Source organism: Lutjanus erythropterus, chromosome 7, assembly GCF_056507025.1.
Source record: "Lutjanus erythropterus isolate fLutEry1 chromosome 7, fLutEry1.hap2, whole genome shotgun sequence".
NCBI classification, from domain to species: Eukaryota; Metazoa; Chordata; class Actinopteri; order Lutjaniformes; family Lutjanidae; genus Lutjanus; species Lutjanus erythropterus.
Window position 1 is genome coordinate 19,043,852 of NC_139323.1, and position 20,647 is coordinate 19,064,498.

The window sequence follows — 20,647 nt, forward strand, 5'->3', positions numbered from 1 at the left end:
ACTCTGGAGCAGCATTCAGTCAGGTACGACTTGTCATTTCGTCGGCGTCTTCAGCTGCACCTCCAGCTCACAACACGGAGGGTTGTTGGTAAAGTTTTTGGACATTTTAGCCAATCACTGAAACGCAAAAGTGACTTCAACCAATGGCAGCACTGGAAGAGCTGAACCCGGAAGCCCACACTTTTGTACTGTGATGAAAGAGGGGTGAGTGAAAAATTAAAAGGTGTAGGACAGAGTTCTTGTACTTTGCACGTTTCATGAGTTTGTATTTTTGATTTTGTTTTCTATCATTTTTATTTATCCATTCAATTTAGTTTCAGTTAATTAGTTTCAAAAGTTGGCGTGCTTGTTTCAGTTTAGTTTTTATTGTTTGAATAGTCATTTAGTTTTTAGTTTCAGTATTTTTTAAATTATAATTTGGGTATTTGACAGGGGCAACATTTAAGAAGTTCAGAGTCGGTATTACAATACAAACACAACATTGTGTGAAGGCAGTTGACTCACAGTCATGGAGAAATTTCTCTATAAACTGATGCACAATACCTTCTCATGCTTGCAGTGTTTACAGATTTGACCAGACTGACAGACTAAAACTAAATACATTTCCTGTAGGTTTTAATTTTTTTTTTTATTTTAGTTAGCTTTGTAAATTTTCAATATTGTTTAAGAAAATGTGTTTGTTTGGAGCAGACCCCAACAAATGGCACATTGTCATTATTTTAATTGTTTTTTGAGAGAAAATGAAAAGTGTAATGCAAAATTGTCATTCCTACTAATTGTGACTCATACCACAATCATACTATCAGTCACAATTTGGTGTTTGTAACATATCATGCAGCTCTAATATACATTATTGTTTGTCATGCACAGCCTACTAGTAAAAATTTTTCAAAGCAGCCAGTTTGACATAAAATACAAGTACTACCAGTAATACTAACTGAGGTCCCATTCCATTTAGTGTGGAAGAGCCTTTCCAGTTAGCCAGTGTGCACAACAACAGCACCCTGACCTTGTTTTATCCGCATGGAATGGAACCTTAGTATCATTGTAACTCCTGGGTTTACACAATTATTTCATGTCAAAATGGCTACTGTAAAAGAGGTCTACAAGGCATTTTTTTATTTTCATAAACTGAAGTTTAATGAGACCTGCTTCTGTTATTTCTAAATGAAACATGCAATACACACAAGCTACCAAATGAGGGCAGTAAATGCAAGGCAGAGGAAACTTATGGAAATCAAGTATTCTTACAGCACAAGTCTGTGTTACCTCTTATTCAGCGCTTCAATTCAGCCGAAAGACTCGTGATTATATTTAGATTACATTCATGCCTTTGAAAGAGAATCTTTGTTGATGTGCGTCAGGTTGCACATGAATGCCTACAGTCATTGATGCTCTACAGCATGTTTGCGTAGCTTTCAGATTCATAAATGATGCTGTTCAGCTGTGAGAGCAACAACTGGATGTGTGAAGTTCAGAGAAAATGCCACATCCATATTTAGCCCTTTATAATGAGGCAGTCTTATTAATTTCTCTGAATTGTTCCTCACTGCCTTGTTGTTTCTGTTTGATTCAATTAAATCTCTGGCTCCCATGCAACAGTGTTTACTTTGCATGAAATAACACAATGACTATACATGTCTGTCTATCTATCTGTCTGTCTCTCTGTTTGAGTTAATCTCTCACTCTGAGAGATTCTGATTTTCCATCTCTGTTCTCCTCTCCCCTGTGCTCTCCGTGTGTCTTCCTCTTGCCGAGGATGACAGCTTGCCTGTCTCTCCGTCTCTTATTTTCCATCTCTTGCTCAGTTTCTTCAATCTTTTCTTCCACAGACAGTTCTGGCTCTCAGCCCGGCCAGGATGGAAACAAAAATTAAATGTATGCTCAATATGTTACTGGGTTGTATGGGGGTAAGACGAGGTGTTAAGACTGAGTGGCTTGTGCAGATGAAAAGGAGGAATGTATAGCTGGGGGCAGGAGGGAGAGAAGGAAGATTATTGGTATTGGTTCAAAGATGTGACAAAAAATAAAAATGCAAAGGTAGGAATGAATAGCAGACAAAGGGTAAGTGGGGGAGGAAGATGGGAAAGGTAGGAGTCCCTGAAGAACCCAAAGGTGGTATTTCTTCAAGATGTGAGAGAAAAGATCTTCACACGTGGGAAGACATTATTATCTTAAGGGAATAACAGCACTATAAACTGTGCAAACAAAGGATCTCATATCAAGATCCCATGTTGTGCCAACAAGATCTCTATCAACGTATTGAATGAATGGATCTCATTCCCAGAAGATAAGACCTTTCGCACAACATATTGATTTTGTTCCCACGTGATAATGACTGGCTCTCACAATATATGACAAATCTTGTTCCCTTGAGATTTTGCTGTTCTTAAACTCTTGTTCAGTTAATGATTAAAAAGGCAATCTCTTGGGTGGGACTAGTGTGAGACATTAAACAAGGACAATATTACAGAAACTTTGGTAACCATGGTAACCTAATTAGGGTTAGGACCTGATTTATCTCAAAAAGACTTTAGAGATGAACGGTTCCTAAGTCAATTGCAAATTGCTGTCCTAACATAAAGGGTAAGTGTGTAATGTTTAGGAGAATCTGTTGGCATAAACAGAATTAATATCATAAGTATGTTTTCATTGGTGTATATTTACCTGAAAATAAGAATCCTTGTGTTTTTGTTACCTTAGAATGAACTGTTTATATCTACGTAGACCACAGTGCCTCTTCCACGGAGTCCACCATGTTGCACCGCCATGTTTCTACAGTAGCCTAGAAGGGACCAACTAAACACTGGCTCTAGACACAACCTTTCGCAATTCTTACAAGTATCGTGGCCAATGCATAGTTTCTCCTATATGCTTAGCAGATGAGTTGACTGTAATCTGCTATTTCATGGCTAGATGCCCCTAAATCCTATCCACTGATCCTTTAAAATCCATATTGTGTTTTCCATAAGCATTCTAACAAAATCAGATAACCATTAAGGTGTCCTAATTGTCACATTTTCACATGTAGAAGTGGTAAATTTACTAGTTAGCTAACTGTAGTGTTCAGTAACAGCAGCTAATGGTAGTGTTAACTAACTTGCTTGAATGCTCTTTCATTGATTTTACACAATGGACGCTGAATATGCCACAGACTATTTCTGCTATCTTAGCCCATTCTCTTTCTATTACCTCCAGTATAAGCGTTTTTATAAATTTCCCCAAAAAGAACATCTTGGTATTTCTCTACAGATGTTACCCACGCAATCATCTGAAGTCATTAACTGAAGTGTCCATTGTTATTTTTGCTGCTTTTTTCAGTATGTTTCAATGAGAAAAATCAATGGTTGCAAATTTGTTTAGCTCAGTAGGATGAGAAAAGTAGTGTTGGTTGCTAAGAAACGGACATCAGAGTTGATAAAAGATGTTGGATTGAGGATTTCCTACTGACTAAGACAATATAGGATTGAATTTAGTTAGGATTTGCCTCTGTAATACCAAATGGGAAAAAAATCTATCTTAGACTCTTTGTAGCACAGATTTTGATTTAAGATACACTAGGAACTTTCTGAGATATGACCCCTGATTCTCAACCCTGGAGAACTTCTTTTCCACAGAAAAACTATTATATTGCCTGATGTCATGAAATTGATTCTGTGTTCAAGTTCATGGTCGCACTTCTATAATTGATTCAAACTGGACCGCAGGGACCTGAGAGATGTTTCCAATAATGACACACCCTCAGTGACTTCAGCTTTCCCTCACAAACACTTTGGGACTTGTTTATGATTCCCATGACCCTTCTTTAGGTCTGAAGCCTGTGCTTGGTGAACACTGGAGTGGACGTCTCAGCAGGCAAGCAGGAGGAGGAAGATGTGAAGGTCTTGATGGGGGAGTGTTGATGGTTGTGGTGATAGTGTGTGGTAGGGGGTGGATTCTAGCTCGATGACCTCATCTGGTCTCCCGCCCCTGGGAGAAAGTGAGCTCATGAGTGTCGTAAAGAAAGAGGCATTTACGGTCTTTTAACAGACTTAGATGGCCTTTACCCACTGTAGCGCACAATCCAATTTAGCAGCTTGGACCTCGGATAAAGGCACATCTGTGAGAGGATGAAGCACACTCAGAAAGGATGAAACAAAAGGAACGAAACATATTTTCAATCAGAGTGGACAGGCTTCACTGCTTTTGTCATCTTGTTTTTTGTGATGCAGAGTGTTTTTGTGTCTGCACTTCTGTCTGAACTTCACTTCAGCACTGCTCAAGTTGCCCAGAGGATGATGGGATTCCTCTATTCCACCAAATCCTTTTATCAGGAACAAGATAACAGTTTTGTTCACCCTTCAGGCTTTTTGTAGTCAGACTTTTCCTTTTTTTGGGGAAAACAGCAAAATGATTTCAAAAACCTTCAGTGAAGCTAAAACAGGAAAAGTCTCCACTGATGTCATGCGAATATATAAATAATGCACATTTTTGGAGCACATTCGTGCGAGCTGATCTTCTCTTTTTTCCCCCTCCAGTTTCTGTTCTTCATTTGTTTCCCCCATGCACTTATTGTGATCCTGACAGAGGATGTCTCTCTTGTTGCAGCCGGTGTGATGTGCAGATATTTCAATGAATGAACGGTCGGCTGACTTCGAAAAGGGAATAGGAGGAGGATATTCCACAGGGAGTGAAGCGCCTCCCCTTTAATCGCTCGGTTGAGTTTGTCTCGGAGCTGTAGTCGCTCTCTTCACTCGCACATTTGCCGTCAGTCGTTAAAGGAACTCCGGGCGGATTCAAACGCTCCTGTCTTTTTTTCTCCAGAAAAGCTGCTCATTTACCGTCTTTTTGTCCTTTTGTGGAATAAAAACGCACGTAGTGGAAGGTCTTATCACTTCTCTGTGCCGCTTTATTGTGATCGATATGGAGAAACGCGGAATAAAGCATCCAAAGTGGCTGAAGGACTGAATAGAGCTGGTAAGTGAGAGTGCCGTGGCAGCGCAGCGCGCACTGGTATTTAAATCGAGTGTTTTGGTGACTGTTTTGAGTGGAAGTTCAAGAAAAAAATAGCTTATTTTAGCTTGTGTTTGCAGCTTTCCAAATCAATCAGTTCCATAACTAAACGTGCTTGATTCCATGTTTAGGAAAGCAAAAAAAAAAAAAATTCAATTTCATGCAAAATTGTTTCCTCCTTGCTTTAATATTCTTCGCAGTCTTTTTTTTATCAGCATGTTAGCGTCGCACTTTATTGCTGGGGTGTGAAATGTAATTGCAGCCTTTGGGCAAAGTCCAGATGCCAGACGTTATTGCTCCCTGCGTAAAACAAAAGGAGTGCGTAAAGCCCAGCTGTTGGTGTAGTTAAATGTCACATCAGTGCATGTAAGCACACTGATCGTGGGTGTGTGATCAGGAGAAAGTTGTCCAGCACAAATATTATTATATGTGGATCAGGACCTGTGGATTAGTATTGCTTTTGGAATAGGAATGTGTTTTTTTTAGTCTTTCAATTAATCAGAAAATCTAATCTAGAGATGCAATGATTACTTGATTAGTTGTCATCTTTTACATTAATTGCCAACTTCTTTGTTAAATGATTAATTGCTCGAGTCATCTTTTAAGGAAAAAAAATAACAGTTCTCTGATTATACCTTCTTAAATCTGTTTTTTTGTCTTCAGTGATAGTAAATTTTTTATTACTTTTTGGGTTCTGGACAAAACAAGACATTTAAGAACATCACCAGAACTTTGAGGAAAACTGATAAACATTTTATAGACCAACTAACTAATAAATTTATTTAATAATCAACAGATTAATCAACAATGAAAATAATTGTTATGTACCTAATCCAATCCATGGCTGGCACAGTCTCATTGGAAAAAATGAGGTCAAGCAATAACCCCCATGTCTGTCCCTGTGTGCCCCCTGCAGCCTCCTGCTCTCACTCCACCACACGCCGCCACATCTGGAAGCTGCAATGGCCAAGTGGCTGAAAGACTACCTGAGCTTTGGCAGCAGGAAGGTGCCTCCACAGCCACCCACGCCAGACTACACCGAGAGTGAGATCCTCAAAGCCTACCGGCTCCAGCGGGACCTGGACTTCGAGGATCCCTACGAGGACTCTGAAAACAGGTCCAGCAGGGGAGAGTCTGGGACTTCTGATCCTGCCACACCTGTGTATGGGTCTCCAATGAAGTCATCCAGCGTGGATATGAAATCTCCCAAACATAGACTGATTAAAGTGGACTCCCAGGAGCTGGGACGAACCAAGATCCTCCTCAGTGCCATCTCTTTAGAGGACCAGCAAGAGCCAGTAAGAGCCTCATTCTCTCAGTGTTTGCACACTCAACAAAAATAGAAATGCAACTCTTTTGTTTTTGCTCCCGTTTTTCATAAGCTGAAATAGAAAAAGATATAAGACTTCTTCTAAGCAAACAAAAGGTTTATTTCTCTCAAATTTTGTTGACAAATTTGTTAAAAAACGTGTTAGTGAGCACTTCTCCCTTACCAAGATAATCCATCCACCTGACAGGTGTGGCATATAGAGATGCTGGTTAAGCATCAGGATTATTACACAGGTATCCTTGGACTGATCACAATAAAAGGCAACTCCTAAATGTGCAGTTTTATATTGAGAAATTACATCTATTCAACATTTAACTGTAACTATGTCACATAGGGCTACAGATACCAAATTGCTTTCCCATCCCATGACCCATCCTACTCTGCCTTTGATTGGCTTGCACTGATGTTTATACTGTAACCCTTACCAATCACTCCTCATGCCTAAACCTAACCAACCCAACCAATAAAGACAACAAGTACACTCTTAGAAATAAAGGTGCTAACTATAATCATAAAAGGTTCTGTCTTTTCCCCATAAGAGAATACTCCTTGGTTCATGGTAAAGCCTTTTAGAAAGGTTCCACTTAAACCCTTTCAGGGCCGTTTTCCGCTAAGTTAGCTCTTTGTCTCGAACCGATTCTGTTCAAGATCCTTGGAACATCAGTGCTGTGTAGTGAACCAGCCGGCATTTCCACCAGTTTTGAGTTGGACCATTGTAATCAAGTCTATACAATATGACATGCTCACTTTGGTGCCACCTTATTGGTTCCAGCTGGGAACCAACTTTTTCAGGATCTGAACCAATTCATTTTGGTGGAAATCGTCAGGATGGTTCAAAATTAGGTGCTTGAACTAGAACAGGACGAGAGATTTCTACAAAAAGCAAATATTCAGGGTAGAACCTCAGCCCTTCAGGAAGAACCTTATTGGAGCCATTATTTATTTATCTATTTATTTATATTAGCCAATCAGAGGCAGAGTAGCGCAGGTCATGACTTTGCCCTCCATGGAAAAAAAATTTAATCTCTGTGAACCAGTTATAGGTTAGTATCTGATAAATGTATTTTTATTAAAATTGTACATTTTAGAGCGGCCTTATTGTGACCAGTCCAAGGCACACCTGTGCAATAATCTCTATATGCCACACCTGTCAGGCGGAACACTAACATATATTTTAACAACCTTATGAACAAAAATTGAAAGAAATAAACCTTTTGTGTGGCCAGGTGGCCTGGTAGCTCAGTTGGTAGAGTGTTCGCCCCTTGTATTGAGGCTGTGAGTCCTCTGCAATGGCTGTGGGTTTGACTGCCGCTTATGGTCCTGTGCTGCACGCCATTACCCGACTCTCTTTCCCCCTTTCCTGTCTCCAGCTGTCTCATACAAGTAAAGGCATAAAAGGCCAAAAAAAGTATATAAAAAACCTTTTGTGTGCACAGAAGTCGTCTTAGATCTTTTACTTCAACTTGTGAAGAACGAGAGCGAAGTCAAATGTTGTGTTTATATTTTTAGTTGAGTGTAGGTGTTCAGAGAAAAAAGCAGGTGATGACAGATACAGTTTTTTATGTGGCTCCTGCCTTGTGAAGTGGAGAAAGGAGGGCTGAAGGGAAGGCAAGTAAAGAGGTGGAGGATAAAAACACTCCACTGCTTCTCTCTCGTCCCATTTCCATCACAGTGACAGCTTTATTGATCAGACTCTGTAAGCAAGTGACTGGTAATGTGTGTCACAAATATGCATTGTTTACATAAATCACATTACGTCCCATGCGCCATATAAATTCTCCATCCGAGATGGAAGTAAGAATTATTGATGGCTTGAGCAGACCGTTGAGTCAGAGAGGGTCACAGTCCCCTGAGTTTATGTCCTTCCATAAATAATAAATGGGGTTTGGTTTTGCAAGCTGAGAGAGACCCCCGCATGAGCACATGTAAGGGGCCATATACAGTACGGCGTATGGGGATATGCCAAGGGCCACAGGGAGGTATAATTTATACTGTGGTGCTGTTTGTGTCATGGAGGCTGCAGTGCTTTCCTGGCTGTGTGCTGTGCATGTCTGTTGCAAAGAAAAAAGGCAAACAGATGTCGAGAACGAGCGACTATAGCAGAAGCAAAGGTTTTACAAGGAGATGGTCTTCACATTAATTCAGCTCACATACGCTGAGTAAGTTGAGGAGAATTTCAGGGGTTTTCATCGCCGCAGTTAAATCCATGACTCCGCTCATGGAAAATGCTACAAGTGCGAAAGTCCTGAAGTGGATTGAAGTAATAGTCTTAACTCGAGTCGATAGTTGCTCCCCTCTCTTCCCCACTCGTCTCTTCCTGCTCTCATTAATTTCCCAGGGTCTGTGGGAACATCCGCACTCTAATTAACATTGCAGATTCCTGTGCATCGATAGGTAACCTGTTACAGAATCAACATGGGATTAATAGGATGTGATTTTGTGAGGGCGTGTGCATGTTGAGCGGGACTTTGGGAAGTGAGCCTTGCCACACAATTTCCTTTGTCAGAGAAAGAGAAAGCAGCAGGAAGAGTTGCTTAAGGGTGTATGTGTTTGTAGGTGCGTGTGTGTGTGTGTGACCATATGGCTGCCTTTGTAGCTGTCAATGTGCCAGCTGACCACTGTTTTCCCCCTGTGCTTGCATGAAAGAACAAATGCTCCCAACCAACCGACCTTCTCCCTCTTTACTCTCTGAGCTCTCCTCCTACAGCCAAAAAACACATCTTCCTCAGACAGGATGATTAATGGCTGCATTGCATTTAGTTTCAATGCAGCAACAAAGATACAATGTAGCTCCCTCTTAAAGAGTTTTAAGAAAGAGACTAAATATATATACTGTAGCGTTGGTGTGTTACTGTGATGTTGCACACTAAAGGTGCAAATTAGTGTCTTGGTGATACTCTAAATGTGTTTTGCCTGTAACCAAACGTATATTTAACGTGTCATTCAGTGAGAATGTGATTGCTTGTTGCGAGTGTTGCGCTGCTCTCCAACGCAGGTCTTGATGAGACATTGTCTGTGTAACACGCCTTCCTTTTTAGCATTTATACGTGTATTACAGACTGAATTCTCCTAATTACCAGAAAACATTCAGATCCTGGAATGCTTTAAGTCAAGTGCTTCATTTGAAAGTGTGGTGTGGAGCTCTTACCAAATGCCAGTTTGACAATGCTGGATGAAAATTAAAATCATCATAGCCTAAAGCCTATGGCCGTGTTTCCACACAAAGTACCTGGCAGTTTTAGTCCCAGAAACTTACTTTACTTGTCTGCATTTCCACTGCAGTCTAAAGACCCACAAAAATTTGTCAAATCAGTCCACTGACATGAAAAAGTGATGGCTGTTTTTGCGAGGGTTGCCCCCTAAACCATTAGTCAGTAAGAAAAGTCTTAGTTGATTATGTTTTCATGTATCTGTTAGCCATGGAAAAAATGCACCACCTCAAAATGTCTTTGGGAGCTGTGTCTAGGGGAACTGTTGAAACACTGTAGTCAATGGCGCACTGCTGCTAACTGTGCTGTAGCTGCCATTATCTGTTAGACTAGGACACAGACTTTATTCCTGTGTTTTGAACAACAAGGTTATATTCTGTTGAAATAAATTGACTAAATGTTCAGTCTCCTTGCTGGTTGTTCCGACACATTCAGAGTCATTACCGTTTTGCCCGCTAGCTTTTTAATAGTTGGCTCATTTCACGAGCGGCTCATTTTGTGTTCCCAAAATCTATATTTAAATAATTAATTGAGTATCATAAACATGTGATGACTTGTCAACTAATGGCTTGAACTGATGACTACTGGTCAACTAAGAATATTTTCAGTTGGGGGCAGCCGTAGTTTTTACCCCTCATTTTTGTGTGCGACAACCACACACATTGTCGTCGGCCCATCTGTCATATGGCATCTTCTAAAAACAAACTGGTTTGCGAGTGCAGATTTTTAAAAATACTGCATGAAATAAACTTAACAACAAGTACCAGACCACATAGAAACGTTCAATGCTGCAAGTCCCACCCCCAAAATTCCTGTACTGTACTGAGGAAAGTATTACTGCTTGAGCAGAGATGTTTAAGGTAGGTAAAATAATGTTCCCGGAAATTAATTTAGATTCTGGTCTCTGTAGTGGAGTTCCTCCAAAGGTTCCTGGTCCCTGGGGAAAGTTCTTGCAAACAACATGGTATATGATTTAAATATCAACTCTTTTTGCACATGTGCCTGCAAGACATAATATTAATAAACTGTTTTGCATTTATTATATTAGGTTAAAAAAAAATTCTGGAGACGCTGTTCTCCCAGAGGGACAAGTTAATGTCTTTTATCAAAACCATTTTCACTTTCCTGAGTAAGAGTGTGTTTTGTCCTTTAGGTGGTGCCGTCTGCTCCGCTTGCAGGTGACACAGATTATTCAGACCCATTTGACGCTCGCTTGGATCACAGGCCAGAACCAGATCTCGGACCTGTTCCCTGCGAGAATAATGGCTACATGGAACCATATGAGGCCCAGAGGGTCATAACAGGTCAGTGGGCTTACATTGCTCATTAGTAAATATCTTATCTGTATTATAGTGTATAATTTCTTGTCTTTGCACTGTATTAAATTGAATATAGGTTTACAAGGATTTGCATATTACTGTATTCTCTTTGTATTTACACTTCCACTGCACTGTGTACCAACATGAGAGTAAGTGGACATGAGATTGTTTTGACAGATATTGCAGTTGCATTATAAATCACAGTTAGTAAGAATGATAGTTTTAGGATCACAATTTTGATTTTCACTGATAAACAAACCCTATTAAAATCACGAAGCTTTGACATTTGTTTGTCTGTACCAAACAAATGTGTTTTCTTACATCTGAAAATCAAGATTTCTACACTACAGTACCTCATTTTACTGCTGTTTTGTCACACATTTTACCTTTGTCAAAAATTTGCTTCTGTGATTTGGATATTGCACTTTGGAATTCCAATAAGATTTTAATTAATTGTTCAGCCCTACCCTGAAGGGTTAAATTCAGGGCTCTTACCTGACATACAAATCACAGTCAAGTCTTTTATTGCATTTCAGGTGCACCAAAGCATGAATAAAACATGTGACTGAGGCATGAAGTAATAACATCATTGATCTATAATCTGTTAGCAATTTCTTCATCTCTGTAAGATGACCAACGGCCTAATCATTCTTTGTCACCTTGCTTTTTCTTTGAAGTGAAGTATTTTTGCTTTTACAGAATAATATATCCTTATTTCCATATGTTCCAGTTCTTTGTTCTAAAAATACTGGTATTAAATGCAGCACTGCTCAGTAATGACTCCATTTGTTAGTAGTTCAGTTCAACAGTAGAGTGTAACTGTCCAATCTACTGTGTTTTTGTTATCGCAGGCTCTCAGTCGGCTCTCAGCCTCACGCAATATCCCTTTAAAGATGTCTATCCAGTCTTAGACCCTCCCTCCTCCCTTGTGATTTTCTCCCACATCATCTAGCTCACATCTATCGTTTTCCATTTGTCTCTCCTGTCTGTAACATCTCTGTCTGCCCCGTTCTCCCCCGTGCTCTCCCTGCTCTGTCCCAGTCATTTAGTGTAAAAGCCCCCCCACCTCCTCCCTCCCTCCATTTCTCTATCTCTCTTCATCTCGAGGGCTCTCCCTGGCCCTGAGGGGAGTCTGGCTGTCTCTCTAATCTGTCCTTTAGCGAATTTTATGTCCTGTCCTCTCTCTGTTTGCCACTTGTGCTGCCTTTTTGGTGGTCAAATGAAGTTGGTAATATCAGGCTTAAAGTGAACGGAGCATCCCTTCCTCTGCCTAACTGAAAACCTTAAAGAAAATCTTTTCTTGCTGCAACTGGATGAAGCCATTGCAGAGATTAGATTTCAGCAGTGATGGGAGACAGTTTGGCAAGGCATTGTGACAGCTCTTTCACTGACTTTGAATTGCGCCTGTCACTCCAGGACTGTCTGTCTGCCTGCTTTTGTCTGTCTGTCTCTTACTCTGTTGCTGCACATTAAAAAACATAGCAGTGTGGTAAAAGGCAAATGTGAGATTGGAGTAGTAATTATTTCTCACAAAGATTGCCCTGAAAAGACACCTGTGTGCGTTTTAGACTGCTTTTTAAAGATGCATATAAACTGTACAATTTAAAGCCAGTTTCTGACCCAATTTTTAGCCGCATGACTCGTTTTAGTGTCGGACTGAATTTCAGCTTTGGCAGGCATCATTGCCTGCAATGTATGGCGGGGTGAAGACTGATCAACTGCTCCTGAACGACTGTTGGACATCCAGGTGAATTTGACATGTTTGAAATGTTGGCCAGCTGTTGTCGACCAGAGAGCCAATTTCCAGAGGTTGTAGCCTTTTTTCTCATGGCATCTGCGTGAAGTGGCAAACAGAGCATCTGAAATTGCTATAGTGACACAGTGCGCCATATGGATGGAAAATATGGGAAGTACAGTGGAGCTAGCTTACCTCCAATTCTTTTTGCAAAGTGGCAACCACATTATTTATGTTGTTTAGCTAGATAACTAGCTAGCATTTTACTAACATTAACAAACGTAAAGTCAGCACTGTTTGTGCTGTAAAAAAACAGTATTGAAAACATTTCAAATATTCAGTAACTATATATATGTATATATATCGACATAGCCTTGCTTTTAACAACACTACATACAGTGTATACCCAGCTATAAGCAAAAGGTATCATCAGTGCTTATAGTTAAAAAGACCGTTTTCCTGCTTCCTCATGCACCTGTACGCCTAAACAATATCCGGCTTCATTCCTCTCAGTCTTCAAACTCTGTCACCTTTCTGTCAAATTGCACCCCCACCTCCCACACTTGTGTTTTTCCTCCATCATGTTTCCTATGAATTTCTCATTTTATTTCCTACATGCCTGTTTTTATCTCCCCGCCTTCATCTTCTCCATCTCCGGGCTGCTGCTCACACGGCGGGTTCCCAGCGCAGGTAGAGCAGCATTCAGCCCTGCTGTGCTTCTGTCTCAATGACTTAACATCAAACGGTGACAGACCTCCCTCCCCCCCTTCGCCACATCCCTCCCTCCCTTGTCCTTGTCTCCTATCACCCCCCTCTCCTCCCCTTGTTTCCTCCCTGCTTCCTTTTCCTCTTCCTTCTCCTCCCACCACCTCCTCTTTCCCTCCTTGGTCCTCCTCTCTCTCCATTTCTCCTCCACCCTCTTCTTCATAACCTCAGGGCCTTTCCCCAGGGCCTCCACTTGGTCGCCATGGTGACTAAAGGGCCGCCCCAATAGCGGTGTCTTGTCGTGTGAAGGTTAAAGTTTCTCTCTGCCTTTCACTGGCGAACCCTTCCATTTAGTCCTGCTTCATTCTCACGTGAGTGCACCTCCTCTGTAGGGCTGCTGGCTGTGGACACAAAAGATGCTTACTCCTCCATTTTTTTTCCAATTTTCTCCTCTTCTCTACCACCTGTTTTTTTTAAATGGTGCATTTTTGAGGTCAACATATCAAAGAGCCATTGCTGATTGCTGCTGCTGCAGCTTAGAGGCTCCTATTGATGCATTCAGAAATCAGATTTCATCCTCTGGCTTGCGTCAATAATCTTAAAGCCTTTTATCTCGTGGCCATATTTGACGCCACAGAACAGTTGCAGGTGCTGCAACATTTTGTGACTGAAGCCCACTGAGAAAGTAATGAAAATGTTAACAAGGGAACATGGATGTTGTTGTGAGCCGTGCTAGATTGCTGCTGGGATTCGGGATGGACAAGAGAAGGGGGGCTGGGTTTCTCTACAGTGTTGCTACTCAGCATCTAGCCCAAGGCCTCGTTAAGCCCCCCTATATGAGATTTTGAGCCCATGGCAAGCTGTGCAAACATCATTTGTCTCTCTACTCTAATTCTAGTCATGTCAGAGCTCAACAGGCGTTTTGATTTACTTTGTAGTACAGAATAATATCAGCTGCTGGCAAATATCTCTTAATGTCGCCTATTTTTCTTTGAGGCTAAATGTTTAATGTTTGTGTGTGTCTGTGTGTGTGTCTAAGCTTGAATTTGTGTTATTTTGCATATTCATCAACAGAGCTGCAGCGCGGCCCGGGAGGAGGAAGGCCGCGAGGCGGGGTGCAGCTCTACGACACCCCCTATGAAGATGAGCGAGGGCACCGCCTGGGTTTGTTGTATGGAGAACCACAGGAGGAGGGCAAGGAGAGCAGCAGGCTTCCGCAGGATGATGAGAGACCGGCTGACGAGTATGACCAACCCTGGGAGTGGAAAAAAGATAACATTTCCAAAGCTTTTGCAGGTAAGAATTATGACAGTATTCTGAATTTATAAATAAGAGTGGAGCATAGCCGGACAAAGCCCATGTGCAAATCACGTAGGCTGTAAAATATTTGATTAAGAAACTCTCCTTAAAGGAAGTCAACTCCACTGTGTGGATCAAAGTTCCATAAACTGAATTGTATGGAACTCGAGAACGGCCTTGCTAGCATTTTTAAATGTGTTATCTCAAAATTATGAGTTAATTATTTTGCAACCTCGAGATAACACAGATCGTTTTATGGTGATAACAGGTTAATTTATTTTGTTATCTTGAGAAAACAAAAGGCCAATCATCACAAGAAAGCAGCTTTTGTTTCTCAAAATCACAGGATAATTATGGCACAGAATTGAATATCTGGTTCGTTTGATCACAACTCAGCCTTCAAGATCACTGTCTTGACTAGTCTACTCCTTAAATGAAAGTTACCTCTAACAAAAAAAACACCTTGATTAAAGTACAGTCTGATAAGTTGATCAATAATGTGCACTCCTTGATCTGACATACAGCTTAAATCAGTTGCTATTGTTGTCAAGATACCATCAATGCATGCTGGAAGAGTTGCTCTGATACTGATATCAGTAGCGATACTGCATGAAGTGTGGCACCAAGTATCGGCGAGAGCGCGAATCTGTGTGGTGAACAGAGTCTGTGTCAGGAGGAGGATAATCTGGTGGGTTGTGTATTTCCCGGTTTCTCCAGGAGTCGCCGGTGTTAAAGCAGATGCTGCAAACCTGACTGACTAAGTTACTGACTCACTAGTCAACAGTTCTGTGAGTCCCCAGTGTACAAGTTGTGCATAATCCCTGTTATTGAAGTGGGAATACAGACAGTGCTCTTTATCTTCATGTCCTCATTTAGTTTGTCTTTTTTTGGTGGATCTGCAATAAAACATGGAGTGGACTTTTTGAGTTATCTGTTCTTTTGTGAAAGGATCCTTTTCTGACTGGATTGGATTGGCAAAGTTTGGGTATTGGATTCGGTATCAGTACCTTTTTGTTTTCTTGTTACATTGGGTTGATAATCTCGTTATCTCAACATAATTAAATATTCAACTTGTGATCTTAAGATAATAGCATTTTAAAAAATAACTACAAGCACAGATATTTTCAGCTTCCATAGGATTATCATTAGTCTTTGCTTATAATTAAGCAAACTCATTCAAGATTTAGGTTATGGAGCTACAGGAATAATGTTTCATTTTATGTTGATTATTTTACAGTCATGTTCATGAGTTTTAAGAAGCAGTGAACCACCTCACTGTCGAAACCTCTGGACATACTTTGTTGGTTTCTTCTGGCTTCCACCTGCCAGGTTCCATCATTTCTACGTTTCCCAGAATATCTTTTTTTTGTTTGTTTGTTTGTTTTTTTAAATTGAGGTTGTGTCATTTCAGTTGATAAACGAGTGTGCAGATTGGGCATTTTAACTGAAGATCCAGTTTAAAGTTTAAAGACATTGGCAAGCATCCATTGTATTCAAGCATCTTTGGTTAAAATAATGAATCCCTTCCACTTACTGCACACATGTATCCTGGAGCTTGTGGGTGTCACATAATCTGCCTTTTTATATCACAAAGGGAATCCTTCAGCAGAATTAGTGAAACTGGTTAAGGCCGCGCTCAAAAAGGACTGTTTTTAAAGGTCAAAGCCCTCCCAGGAGCACACAGAGAGCCCTGCTGCTGATACGACATGGTGAAATACTCATCTAACTGTCCTGACCTTTAATGTGGTGTCTGCCCCCACATTTCTGAAGCCTTTCTTGCTCGATATGCAGAGCGCTGTGACCTTCACTGTCTCAACTCAAATGACACATATCTTTCTCTGTCTCTTACTACACTGAAACACCTTCTGGTGACTATTGATTTCTTTCTTTCTTTTCTTTCACACATATGTCAAGCAATCTCTGAGATGATCATTAGAATTGACAGAGACATCCTGTGTGTATATGCGTGAGAGGGATGCATTAGATGTCATAAAGAGAGGGTTAGCACGGGAACAAATGGAGAGCAAGGTTAATTTTCTTTCATAATCATCACATTATCTGTGGTATTTAAAAAAATAATTGGCGTGATTATTATTTCTCAAAGTTGCGCTGACAGTGCACGTCACATCACATCCCATTATGTTCCATCTATTGAATGTAATTGAAGGGAGAGGGTGAAGTAGAAGAAAGAGGCAGAGAGCTAGACTGATGGGTCATTTAGGAGTAGATCAGTGTAAGGCATGCCAGGCCAAGTCAGCTTAATTGAGCTGCATCTCCAAGTCACCAAGGTCAAGGTGATGGGATAATAAATCAACCTTGCCTCGCGTGCACTCCCCTCCATTCTCCGCTCTCCTCCCCTCCTGCCCCCCAATTCTTCTCAGTTAATTACATGCCTACATGTGCATGACTGATCCACTGCTAATAAGAGAGTCATGGTCAGCACACCATTGTCTGATACACACACACGCAGATATCCATTCACAGCGTGTTCATGCTTAAATCACATTAACCAGAGGTGCAGCCAGAGACACCGTAACTTATTTGAGAGTGGAGATGATTTCAAAAGGAGGTGCACGGCAGTTAATTTAAAAGCCAATCTCACCTCTCACCTACTTAGCACCCATTCCTGCTCTATCTGTCGTTTTCCTTCCCTCTTTGTGCCACATGCAGTATGCACTCCTGCAGAGGAGCCGCTTACAGCACCATTAGAGAACGCAGTGGAGGAAAACGCTCGCAAGGCTCGAGTTGTCTGACCCCTTGTTTTTTCCATTTGGAGTCAGCACTCTGAGCTGGCGTGCTGTCTGTCTGAGTAGACCAAAGCACTGAAGTGTAAACACACAAACAGTATTTTCCATTCTCACATTTAATCCATATTCCCAGACCCACTCAGCGTTGCTAGGCACGGCCCACGTGAGGGAGGGGAGGGACGAGGAGGACGAGTACGGAGCAGAAAAAGAGAGAGATGACAGAGATGTACTCTTAGAGCTAAGAACTGTTTTTCCGGAGGGGTTCCTGAGGTTCTATCCAGAACTATTTGATTGAAGAACCCTTTTTTGGAAGAAAGAGTTCTTCAAGGATGTAGAGGACATGAATGTTAAAATATCCTCATCATCATTCAAATGTTTATCCATGTTTCTTATGGTATATTTGAATGTAGATGTACCTGGAATCCCCATAATCAATTGATTTTACTTGAGTTCCTGAGTTTTTTTTAATTTTGCCTTATCTGTAGAATATAATTTGGTTCTTTGCAGAACCCTCAGGTCTATCTTGGTGGCTTCCAGATGAAACTCTTGACATATAAAAGAGTTCTTGGTAGAACCCCTTGGGTTCTAGATAAAGCTCATAGAAGGTGGAAAGGTTCCAGATAGAACCCCCAGATAGGGACCTAGGTGGAACCATTACACCATAGAAGGTTTCTCTGTAAAGCCTCTCATATAGGCCTGTTCCAAGTGGAAACACGGGCTGGCTCACTAGATAGCACCATGGTCCCAAGAATTTTGAATAGAACCAGTTTAAGAACCAGAGCTAATTTGGTGGAAAGTGGCTGAGGGTGGATTCTAGATGAAACCCTTGGAATGTGAAAAAGGTTCTTAGAGGGTGGAAGGAAGAAAAGAAGGGTTCTCTATGGAACCTCCCATAGGGGTCCCTAGATGGAACCTTTCACAGATGGTTCTAGGGATAACCCTTTATGTTGGCTTTTAAGTAGAACCATCTGAAAGGGCTCCAGGTGGAACCATCATAAAGGGGTCTACCAGGAATCAAAACAGGTTTTTCTATGGGGACAAGCCGAAGAACCTTATGCGGTTCAAGTTAGAACCTTAAGTTCTGAGTGTGGAAAAAAGAAATGAGGAGGAGGTATGAGGGAGAGATGGACAGAGAGAGAAAATCGACAGAGAGTGCTAGCTGGAGAGAAATGGAAAGGGACTTCCAAGGTTATGGTATGTTTGGTGGCAGCAGCTCAATGGATGTTTGTGGAGGCCCAGTGCTTCACAGAGGAGGGGCGTAGAGGAGAATTAATGGTCGGGGGCTGTGGCGAGGTGAGGCGAGGGAGAGGAGGGGGAGTCAGGGCCATTGTGGCAGGGTGCAATCAGTCATCCTCTAACACAGGCACACTCTCTCACACATACATACAGCGACGCAGCAGCGCTGACAGGGCTGTCCCCACAGCGCTCCCTCCCTCCCTGTGGATGTGACACACTCACTCAGATAACCCGCTGCAGGGGGCAAAGGGGGGCATCACAATCTGCCAGTAGCCCCTCATCATCACCCTCACACAGGCGTACACACATACACACACATGTGGACTGTCGACTAGGTTTTCCAGCACTGATTATCAGGCACCTAATTGAAGGGTGAGAAGAGGTTGAGTGCGTGTTGGCACAAATAAGTGTGTGGGTGTGGGGGGGTGGGGAGGCTTGCTGTTGCATATGGTATGTGGATTTGCGTGCATTTCAATCTTGCAAGCGCTACTGAGTAAAATCTCTCTAATTATGATTTTCACAGCTCCGAGCTTAAATGTAATCACCAAGTTGAATATTGCATATTGCTGCTATTTTTCTAAGACTGGGTTGTACCAACAAAGATTGATTAAATTTAAGATTAGTTCCATTCAGAGTTTAGCAAAACCATGTTTAAAATGAGTAAATCCAAATTTTACTCAGATTAGTCAGAGCTGTGTTGCACAATTGAAAACCAAAATTGAATCAATTTGGAGAGTCTTGCTTTCCCAAATTAAAATAAACAGATGAAAAATAAATTTGGGTGCTGTCGGGACCTTATAGGTATGAAAGATTGCGACAAACTATTGGCTACTCTTTATTCCTTCACAAAACATTAGGCTACATAGTTTGCTAGCTAGCTAAACAGTAAAAGAAACATTCTAGTGTTTGCTAGCAGGCTAAAGAGTTAAAGAGTTAAAATGTTAATTTTGTTTGCGTTAGCAAAAAAGTTAGCAAAAAATTTTGTCACCTGCAGGTGTGTGAAGGTTCTGCTTTTATTTTTCAATTCATCTCATCGCCATTTTAAAAGTGAAGCATCCTCAAATGTTAGTTTAAAGTTAGTCCTGGATCACATTTTAAATTGGAGCTTAAAGTTTGGTGCAACTGAATTAAATCTTGTCTTGGTTTAGAGTAAAAACTAAACTGCGGTTTAAAGAGAGGTTTAAATTTAATCTTTCTTAATGTAAAGCTAGTTTAAAAGTTTGGTACAACATAATTTAAAGGTAAACTGTGATTTAATCTGGTTTAAAAAGTAATCCTTGTTGGTGCAACACAGCCTGTTAGCATCAAAAAATAAGCTTGCCACTAAAATGTTTTGTTAACTTTCTGTTGGATTTGGAGTCGACTTCAGCCAGCTGTGTGAGGGTGATCCTGCCAGTACCCGAGGGCACCGACGTGACAGGCCTCACTCAGTCCGGTGGGTTTTAATTACAACATTAGAAAGCTGTCACCGGTCACCAGCATCCAGCTCAAATTACAGCACTCATTAATTCCTGGAAGTCAATAGACAGTCCGGCAGTGAGATATTGGCCCTTTAGCCATTCAGCACCAATTAGTGAGTTAATGAATGCCACAATCTCATTACATCTCTGATGGCTGCACCTAATGAATGGGTGTTTCAGGTATTTCATGTTTTTAGGTTTTATGCTCCAATACAGGAGTTTTGAGCCATTTGTTGCAGATGATGGTCGTCTAAAGGCAGAGGCGTGGGCACATGATGAGAGAGTCACAAATCAACTGGAAATCTGGATGGGGAAGGTGAATGAATAACATTGCCACCCCTAGCAATTACTATTATGGTGCCATTGAGCAAAGCACTTATCCTCCACTTGCTCCAGTGCAGCTGCTCATTAGGCAACAGCAGAAGACACGGCGCTGTGCAGGGAAGCTCCCAAATTCATGAATGTGACGACCTAAAAGCAAGAGGCTGGGGAGAAAAAGGCTTTTTTAATCCATTCAGATAAACTCTATGCCACACATAAGGATGTTGAATAGGGTATCCTTGTGATCCCATAGTTTATTTTCCTTCTCTTTTGCAATTTGGAATTTGATATACA

General features: G+C 41.2%; 1 protein-coding gene across 3 annotated transcripts in view; it reads left to right on the forward strand.

The window, feature by feature from the left end:
• Positions 1 to 42: 42 nt before the first annotated feature.
• The window catches only part of shdb (Src homology 2 domain containing transforming protein D, b), a 37,135-nt gene continuing 16,530 nt past the window's right edge, over positions 43 to 20,647 (forward strand). For 2 of the 3 annotated variants that reach the window (XM_084723070.1, XM_084723072.1), the window contains exons 1-4: positions 43 to 204; positions 5,909 to 6,290; positions 10,685 to 10,835; positions 14,365 to 14,586. In XM_084723070.1, coding sequence (XP_084579196.1) covers positions 194 to 204; positions 5,909 to 6,290; positions 10,685 to 10,835; positions 14,365 to 14,586 — 766 coding nt within the window. In that variant the 5' untranslated portion in view covers positions 43 to 193. Of the gene's footprint in view, positions 205 to 4,694; positions 4,957 to 5,908; positions 6,291 to 10,684; positions 10,836 to 14,364; positions 14,587 to 20,647 lie in introns of those variants that run through there. The other variant, XM_084723071.1, reaches the window with a different exon arrangement.